General features: G+C 38.7%; 1 protein-coding gene across 2 annotated transcripts in view; it reads right to left on the bottom strand.

Moving 5' to 3' along the window:
* eya4 (EYA transcriptional coactivator and phosphatase 4) overlaps positions 1 to 8,275 on the bottom strand; it is a 38,487-nt gene extending 30,212 nt beyond the window's left edge. For both annotated transcript variants that reach the window (XM_058056713.2, XM_058056714.2), the window contains exons 1-2: positions 8,010 to 8,275; positions 4,222 to 4,287 (exon numbers count right to left, since the gene is read on the bottom strand). In XM_058056713.2, coding sequence (XP_057912696.2) covers positions 4,222 to 4,260 — 39 coding nt within the window. In that variant the 5' untranslated portion in view covers positions 4,261 to 4,287; positions 8,010 to 8,275. The remainder of the gene's footprint in view (positions 1 to 4,221; positions 4,288 to 8,009) is intronic.
* Positions 8,276 to 9,854: the final 1,579 nt, after the last annotated feature.

Here is a 9,854-nt window from a genome sequence, read left to right on the forward strand (position 1 = left end):
CAAATATATTTTAATATGCATGCCAGGCCACTAGTGGGCGACATGATTGACACACACAGCATAAGCTTAGTACGCCACAAAGTTTGTCTTTTGCAATTATTATTAAAAATTTTCCCAATTTAATTTGTCAAAATTTCTAGTAAACCATTTTTCTCTTAAATATTATGACTTTTGACAGTGAAAGTTAAGCTTGTGTATCTACTGTGTGTCTGCCTCTTCTTCCTGTATTTTTCCAATACGTTCCCATAAATCAGAGGTGAGCAAATATTTTGACTCGTGGTCCACATTGAGTTCACAAAATTGTCCAGGGGGCCAGAACATATATTTAACACACACATACTATTTGATGCTTATAATTTTCCTCGAATTATTTGTCTCATATTATCTGTAAAAGTGTTATACTATCAGCTGTATGTTCGCATGTCCCTTTTTACAGGAGCACTTTAAACATCAGACCACATCAAAATATGTAATTTGCATGTAAGACTTGCAAGTAATGTTGCCAGTTTGTATGTTAAAAGTTGAAATACTTAGAAAGCAACTGGCAGGCCGGATTCAAACGCGGCCCACCCCTGCCATAAATCAATTGCATATTTTTTACTGTTACTGAGCTTGTTAACAAACATTCACTGTCTGAGGAAGACATTTTGTGTGCTAGTTGTACCACATGCTTTGCACTGAAGGGAAAAAAAGGCATCAAGCACAAAGAAAACCTCATCAGTTGCTTGAAACGCATGCATCGCTTCAACGTCTTGTTGTACTCCAGTGTCTGAAAAGTACAAAATGTTGGCCAGAGACCTCTGTGGCATCACACCAGTTGATTGGAGCATGTACCTGAATACAGTGCACCTTGCTGTGCCACAGCAGGTGGCACCTACCGCTCTATACTTCTCCTGACTTCCATAGCACTGGAAGCCTTGGCTGCTTGGAGCATGTGTCCGAAAACAGTACACTTTTTTGGGCCACAGCAGGTGGCTCCCTCTGGTTTACACTCTGCTTCCCCTAGTGATGTTGTAGTAGTAATGCCATATTTGATTAGGACAATCAATCAACAGCTAAAGTTGGTGTATCCACATTTGTTGAGTCTTTCTTACGTATGTATCCAATAGTCATTTTAAACAATTAGTTAGCTTTTAGGCACATTTCTAGTCCATTTTCAGTTATGCAGACCGTAAAATCCTTACAATGCTCCCTGGCCCTATAAACACTACTGCCTTGCACAAAAAAAAAATTCAAATCAAGGTTGAAGAGGCGTTGAGGGACTGTATACAGTACCAGCCCAAATTTTAGACACACCTCACTGAATAACATGAGAAAGTATGTCTAAACTTTTAACTGGAAACATATACAGTGGTATACAGTATGTGCCTATGGATTGTGGCAAATGCAGATGCTAAATCAGGCCCCTAATCCTGTCTAACTCATAGTTGACACGCAGTCCACGTCATTATGAAGCATCACTCGGAATAAAAAAAAAAAAAAATCTAACACCATTTCGTCTCAGCTAAACAAGTACGTGACAACAGGTGGCGTGGGACAGTTAAACAGGCTAAAAGTAGCATTAGCAAACACGCTTGGCTTCGACCCAATGCTCTTTCCAGCACCCCCCTTCCACCACCCCCCAGGGACCCCAGACGGCAGGTTGGCCCTCTTCAGACCGCAACCCAGATGCCGCGGCTTGGTGGTTCTGTGGTAGGGAGAGGAGGAAGTGGAACGGGGACAGGACACTTTAAAGGGTAGCAGCAGGAGGGACGAATGGGGGGGGGGGGGGCGTGGGCCGTGGGTTGGGATTAGGTATCAACAGACAACTCCCCGAAACTTTGTGTGTGAGGTCTCCTGTCAACGTCACTTTGAATATTGAACGTTCCTGTTTACTAAAGATGACGTTCCTATGCAAAATGGCTGCTAAAATGCCAAAAGGACACAACATGTTTACTGAAAGCCGATGCTGTAATACGATAAGTATACATTGTTCATTTAGCGACGGCTTCCTCTGGCCTTGCTTAACATTTCCACAATGCAGACCGTTTCTTTGTTGCCTCCCTGCCCTCAAGCAACCCGCAAACAATTTTTACCCACCCATTTACATCACTGCCAATAAACCTAATACCACTGGAAACGCCCCTTCATTGGGAAAATACAACAAAAAGTCTTTGTAGAAACCTTTGCAAATATCATTACTAATAATAATATGCTTTGCATAATAATAATATATTTTTTAATGCTTTTTTTTTAGCAAGCCTCACTCCTGATAAAAATTTTAAGACCAATTGAAAAATTGCAAGATTTTACATTTTGCACTGTTGGATCTTAAGTACAGTTCCAAAATGCACATATATAAAATATTTAAAAAATATGAACTTAATTAAAAGGCGGCACGGTGGAAGAGTGGTTAGCACACAGACCTCACAGCGAGGAGGACCAGGGTTCGATTCCACCTTCGGCCATCTCTGTGTGGAGTTTGCATGTTCTCCCCGTGCATGCGTGGGTTTTTTTCCTCACACATTCCAAAAATGCTAGGTTAATTGGCGATTCCAAATTGTCCATAGGTATGAATGTGAGTGTGAATGGTTGTTTGTCTATATGTGCCCTGTGATTGGCTGGCGACTGGTCCAGGGTGTACCCCGCCTCTTGCCCGAAGACAGCTGGGATAGGCTCCAGCACCCCCTTACCGCGACCCTCGTGAGGAAAAAGCGGTCAAAAATGAATGAATGAATGAATGAACTTAATTAACCGCAGCTCCGCCAGTGCCGGCAGCACTCTTGTACCCCCAGACCATCACATTGCCAATTATTTTCTGTCATGATTTGAAAGACTAATGAGAAAGTAATACTTTTGTATTGGTATACAGACTGAAGTTGAAACTGAAAACAGTATAATGCACCAAAATGGAGCGTAGGGAAGCATACATGCGTATTCTAGAGTCAAATTGCATGCACAGTACGACAAATTCATATATGTTGGCAGGTCTGAGCTAATATTGAAAATCCTCTCTGCTTCCCACGTCCCCCCCCGGACAGTAAATTTGCACAAGCTGTACACTGACTACTCTCAAGTATACCCAGGTTTACACTCACAAAGGGGGCGTTGTGAGATAGCGTACACAGTACAATCTGTGCGTGACATCAGCACCGCGTCCTCATTTTGCTTATTTAAAGATCGCAGCGTGTATTGTTGGGAAAATGATTTTGGCGGCCAACGAGGTCCGCATCACATTTCAAAGTCGTTAGTCAGCCACCAGAACAGGTGTAATTTCATCTCCTCCTGCATCGAGCCTCGTCCTCCCCCCTACCCTACCCTGACCTGCCAGCCTCCACTGTAATAACAGTGCAAAGTGGGACAGAACGCATCAACTGTGTTGTTTTCCTCTTTGTTTTTTTTTTTTATTTTTTTTATGCCGTTCCACTAGACGAGGCTCGTATGGATTACAGGCCGACCTCGGTAGACCGCTGTCACTCACATTTACAGTAGGGAAAGAAGAAATAAATGGGTCTTGTCTTGCATTGTGCCACTATTAAATATTAATGGCCATATATTCCTCAGTTACTTCACCTGCTTTAAATAGGCCAGTGACATCATTTATAATGGCAATTTGAGACACATTGATTTATTGTTGGAAATGAGATCTCAGCGGGAGCACAGGGATGTCAACTGTTTATACATAACACCAACTTCAACTACTTTTTCCAACAATGCAGACTTCTTTCTTGTAATATTATTCAATGAAATATACACAAAACCTTCATTTTTTGTAGATTATGATTCTTTTTTTCTTGTCATAAATTGCAATTTAAGGAATTACTTAATTACTGTAATCACACTGGTATTACATCAAAATATACATTTAATTCTTACTTTTTTCTCAACTTAATTTGCCAATATTATGACTTCATTCTAATATTTTGTAAAAGTAATACTCTTTTTGTACACTTTTGTTATTTTTCTTGTTTAATTGTATTTTTAAGTGTGCAGAGGGCTGATGCAAAAATCAGCTGTGGGCTGCAAATGGCCCCCAGGTCGCACTTTGGACACTAATCCTCTAGAAAGTCAAGCTTGTGTGGAAGTGAAAGTTAAGCTTGTGAGTGACAACAATGCATCTACTGTGTGTGCCTTTTTTCCCAGGATTTTCCCATCAGTCACATGTAGGCTTTGTACAGCTCTGTGTGTGTGTGTGTGTGTGTATTCATCTAATAATATTATTAGTAGTAATATTTAACTTACCATTTGCTCATTGAGGTCTTGTGAGGCCTCCATTACCATTTGGGTTGTGATCCTCACTCGCTTCAACTGCAAAAAAAAAAAAAAAAAAGTGACAAAATGTACACACTGTTGCATTATTTCCTTGCACTGGTGTCCAACCTTTTGATAAATGATCACCTCGAATGATTAGACAGTAGTAATTCTGCCAAATGTGCTTGAAACCCGCCATAACACTTATCTTTGTGTGTGTTGATGTGTCACTCGCTGTGTTTATGTGTGAGCAACAAGAGACGGGAGGGAGGGAGGCCGGCGGCACTGGTGGAGGTGGCGGGCGGCGGCATATCGTCTTCAGCCGAGGGCCAAGCGGAGAGATAATTGTAGAAGTAAATATCAACAATGAAAAGGGAGACGTGTAAAAGATATGCACGCTTGACCGGCAGACGCACTTGACAAGACGAGAACACTGACCCTGTTTTTGTTTGTGCGCCGGCGACGAATTGGGACGTGATTGTGTGGACGAGGTGAGACGGGTAAGATATGATGTCGCCATTTAAACAAAACAAAACACCGTGGCTGGATTGAGTCAACTGACCGGGTAACACCCCGTGTCCACAAGTCCATTCTTGAGCCTTTGGACCCTTGAGGGCCACCGTAGTTGGTTTGCGTGTTTGACAAAACACAATCGACTGAAATATTGCTTTTCTCCATTTTTATTTTACATTTTGAATATTTAGTGAAATCTACTGAAATATTGCTTTACTCCATTTTTATTTTACAATTTTAAATATTTAGTGAAATCGACTGAAATATTGCTTTACTCCATTTTTATTTAACATTTTGAATATTTAGTGAAATCGACTGAAATATTGCTTTACTCCATTTTTATTTTACATTTTGAATATTTACATTTTTCAAATATTTTTATTATATTGTGATATATATTTTTAAATATTTCCACAGCTCGTTCTTGTGTCTTGTCCTTGTGTCATGTCCTAAGGTTAAAATAAAAAAAATAGCAACAATACTATGTATTAGTTTTTATTCATCAATTTTAACACCAATTTTGTAATTAATTTTTACACATTAAGCATACTTAACAGGTATGTACATTATAATTGTTTATTTTTTATTATTTTATTACCATTATTTATTATTTCCTGCTACTAATACTAATTTATTATTATTATAAATTAGATAATAAATTTATAAATAATAAATTATTATTTCATGAATCCCTCTTAGCATCATTAGTATTATATTTATAGTATAATTATTTTAAATATTTTATTAATTTTTTTAAACATCTTTTTCTGAAAGTTGAAAAGAAACATTTTTGCATGTATTTTCTTGCATTATATAATATAACAATATATATATATATAATAATATATTTAATCCACTTTGTGTCATGTCAGCTAAGAAAATGCACATTTAAGTCATTTCAAATAAAACTCCAATCAAATGTTTCAAATGAATGATGACCTCTAGTACTACTATTACCACTGCTGTCATCATTGGATTAAACAGACCATTGATAATATATGGTACATTAGGGTTATAGTCATTTACTTATTGATTTAGTAGCCATTTATTGCCCCCCAAAGCACCACAACTAATTCCATTGACTTGTATTAATATGAATGCTTGTTTTCCGGCTCGATAAAAATCACACTCAGTGGAATCCTTTTAATTTTTCATAGCTGCAGCTCCTGAAACCCAAGACAATAATGCGTCTCTCAGGTGAATTGATTTGTCCACCACCACCACCACCTCTCATAGTAGCAACCCCTCAGTCTCCTTTCTGCCAACTAGACAGTACATCTGCATACATTGAACTTTACTACTACATATGCATGCATTCTAAGTACTTTTTAAAGTGTAATAACCTTGCACTTGCTAAATTCCTGGTGCCTCACGTCGTCCTGAAGAGGACCCGGAGGTCACCTGACACTGAGCAGTGAATCAATGATGCCTGCCATTTCCTCCACAGTCCCACAAGAGAGAATTCTATTTCTTACAGTAGAAGAAACGCTGATTGGGAGGAGGAGGAGGAGGGGGGGTGCACCGAGGTGGATTGACAAGGTGATCGCTACACGCTGCAAAGACGGCAAGGACGGGAATATGTTGGACAAACCGCAGAGTGAGGTTGCGGTGAAAACTTACACGTTTTTCTGAGTCCTCCTTGGAAAAAATTTTTTATTTCATAATATCTCTCATTTGTAGTCTCTCACCGGATGAGCTGAAATACTGCGACAAAAATGGAGGTAAATTAATAAAAATATATGATTAGTAATATATTAATTTATATTTAATTTAATGCTTTCCCTATGGAAGTTAGTATACAGTAAATATATATTACCACTGGTATTTATTGAAGAAATAATTTAATTAAAATAACTTAAACAGACAGATATTATATTTGCGATTTCGACTAATAAATTCAGTTAGTAAATGAAATCTCAAGAACTGTCAAATATTAAAAAAAATTTAATATGATAATAATATATGAAAAATATTTGTAAAAAATATAAAATGTTAATATTGATATTTAATTATGAAATTCCCTTACCTGCTTGGTAAGTTTAGATTTGATAACAATCAAAATCTGCCTTTACAAACATAATAAAACTTGTTTATTATTACCTACTTCTTTACCAATTGCACTGCATCATTCTTTATTGTTATTAAACCAAGCTCTCCCCTGTACTGCTAAATGAATACATCTTTAACAGTATGCGTATTAATCACGTACAAGCACGTGGAAGTTATTCAGTCTAAATAGTCCGGCAGATATAAACCACACCGTCATTTATTTCCGGCCCAAGTGACATCTGCACAAGCTATCCTGCACAAGCCATGTGTCTGTACTGTAGCCCCATGAATATACTGTACGTCTACTGTGAAATCTAATCCCGCAGCCTATGGATTAGGACGCAGTCACCCCCGTACACCCTGTCATGTCGTTGAGGGCAGTCCAAAAGCCCAACGGGTGAACCCGAGCCCTCGGCATTCCCATTTCCTACATATCAAGTAGGAACACAAACTCCACGTGGACTGAGAAAGAAATGCTTCCACCAAGGCCAATATATTACATTCCTCATTTCACTAAAATGTCACTTGACCCGCAGATACTAAGGATATGTACAAATATTACCATAAAAATGTCTAAACGTGTACCTATAATGGCCAATATTTCCCCCACACACTTGATATGATTGGTAGAGATGGGCGAATCAATGCACATATCGACATCGATATCATCAATACTATATAACACTAAAATGCGATTATAACCATCATCAACAAATTAAAGGCAGATATCACTCTATCATCAAAAAGTTAAAAGTACCGGTATCGTAGTCCTGTATTTACTTGGTATCCAATCGATACCAAAACGCCTAGTATCGCCCACCTCCAATGATTTGGTGGAGATGTATGGCCACATATACGTATACAGTATAATACTTATATATGATGATGGTGTGTCATAGGGAAAATGTTAACAATTTAGCAATGCAGGAAAAAGGAACATTTTATTTATAAGTCCATTGCTAGCATAAATTTGAAACATTTTGTCATCATATTTTATTTTCAGTTGAATACATGTACATGTAAACATAACAACTAAGAAAATAAGTATGCATTTATACTTAAAATAAACCAAAATGAAAAACATTTGTTGATGTCAACATTATTTTTTAATATCTTAAAGTATGTTTAATTGTTGTTTTGCCATGTTTAATGATGAAGTGAAAGGTGTAAGTACATTCCATCCACACTCAAAACAAGAAATAAATCCATGAATGTACCTGTGCCGTGCCAGGAAGTAGTCAGGTCCCAGGTCCAGTTTACTTGTTGGTGCAGCTCATACTGACTTCTTCTGTCCTGCTGCTTTGCAGGCTGTCACTGACTTGTTTACAACATCCCAAACAAACGAGCACAACAACGCTAAAGAACTGTCAACTTTCAGAAAGCAGTCAAAGCCAGCTTACGATGAGCTGACAGTAACTTTCCTCTGAGTCGGCGTCCAAGTTGGAGGAGCAGCAGCGGGCTGTTCAAAGCCATTAGCGCCAACTTCATTATTGACGACGGAGAGGCAACTGCGCATGCGCGCCGCTGACTGACGGACACTGACGGCCAAGTAAGTGATGGGTCTTTCCAAGAGGCTCTACCAAGTCGTTGATATAAATACTTTTACTGGAGAAATGGTTCCATATCTATGTACTTTTGTGTAGGAACGCCACACTTTCTATAAGAGCTATTTTTAGCTAGCTAAAACTGAAGTAAAATAAAAAAATTGAAATAACATACCTATTACGCCACCTTTACGCTCGTACTAGTCATTGTTTACGTAACATTGCACAAATGTTTTGCTACAGGGAGTATCTGTTAACTAGCTATTAACAGTAGCTAGTCACCTGACACTGGTCCCTCTTTATGTCAGGGAATTTCAGTTGATGTTTTAATAGTTTTATTATAGAATGAGAGCTAGCTTTCTGACTAATTATTGCGGTCATTTAAATCAAATTTTAATGTTTTTTTAGTAATTTCTGTCGTGCTAGCTAACCAGCCGTCGAGCTAGCATTCGAAGAGCTTTATTCAAGAAAGCTTTTGGCTAGCTAGTTATCTTTTAGCTAGGTAGCCGTCATCTGATAGAATTTAAGTTCACATTTAAATTGTTTTAAAGAAAGCCAATTATTGAGGTAATTACAGTTCAGCAGTTCTCCACATTATTATTATTATTATTATTATTTATTATTACTTATCTTTTGTGTCTGTTATTATATGGGAGCCAGGCAACGACATTTCGTTGGCAATTTCACTACTGTGTTTTTGTGCAATGACAATAAAGGGAGTCTATCTATCTATCTACGTATATACATCATTTAGTGTTGATCTACTTCCCTGACGGCTATATGCTGCTTTATGCAAGCGATTTATCGTGCAACCTGGTGTAATTGAACAAGTAATGTTGCTTTATGGCATCTACATCCAGATGTAGGCCACAGCAATGGGCTTAGCGAATGTTAATATGTGTGTATATTTATCATTCATTTCTATCCTTCAACATAACACTATACTGTATATGTTACAGTGACAGAGCCATGACTGATCTTTTGGTCCAGTGAGCGACCAGTTGTGGTGTACGTCCACGTCACCTATGGACCCTCTGCTGACCAGGCACAAGAAGTGGAACCTCATTGTAGCTGCCTTTGCCAACAGAAAAGCAACAAGTTAAGTCAACCAGAAACAAACTGGACTCTCTCTTGAACCCCGACCTTCCTTGATTGACACGCAGGTCCCAAATAAATGAAAAACTCCACCTCTGACAGCGCCCAAAATAGCGCGAAGCTGCTGTGGTTGACCTGCCGCCTCTGGTGCTGCGTGTCAAGCAAGCTTAGAACACTTGGCAGAACATTTTGCACAAAGGAGGCACGTCCAGGTGTTTTTAGAGGCGACAGGCAGAGGAATTTCAAGGCAGCAGCCGATGCACCGCTTCTTTTTTTGTCAGGCCAGCTGTTGCATCTACCCTCCTCCCCCATACACAAAAAAACGACACAAAGCAAGTCAAAGAGCGCCCGCTTCTTGCCAGGTCAAGAAAATGGCCATACGCTCATCTGTATTTATAGATATGTGCAGAACTTGCGCTCGCG

This window comes from Doryrhamphus excisus, linkage group LG19, assembly GCF_037039965.1.
Source record: "Doryrhamphus excisus strain RoL-2023G ecotype Guam linkage group LG19, RoL_Dexc_Guam_v1.1, whole genome shotgun sequence".
NCBI lineage: Eukaryota > Metazoa > Chordata > Actinopteri > Syngnathiformes > Syngnathidae > Doryrhamphus > Doryrhamphus excisus.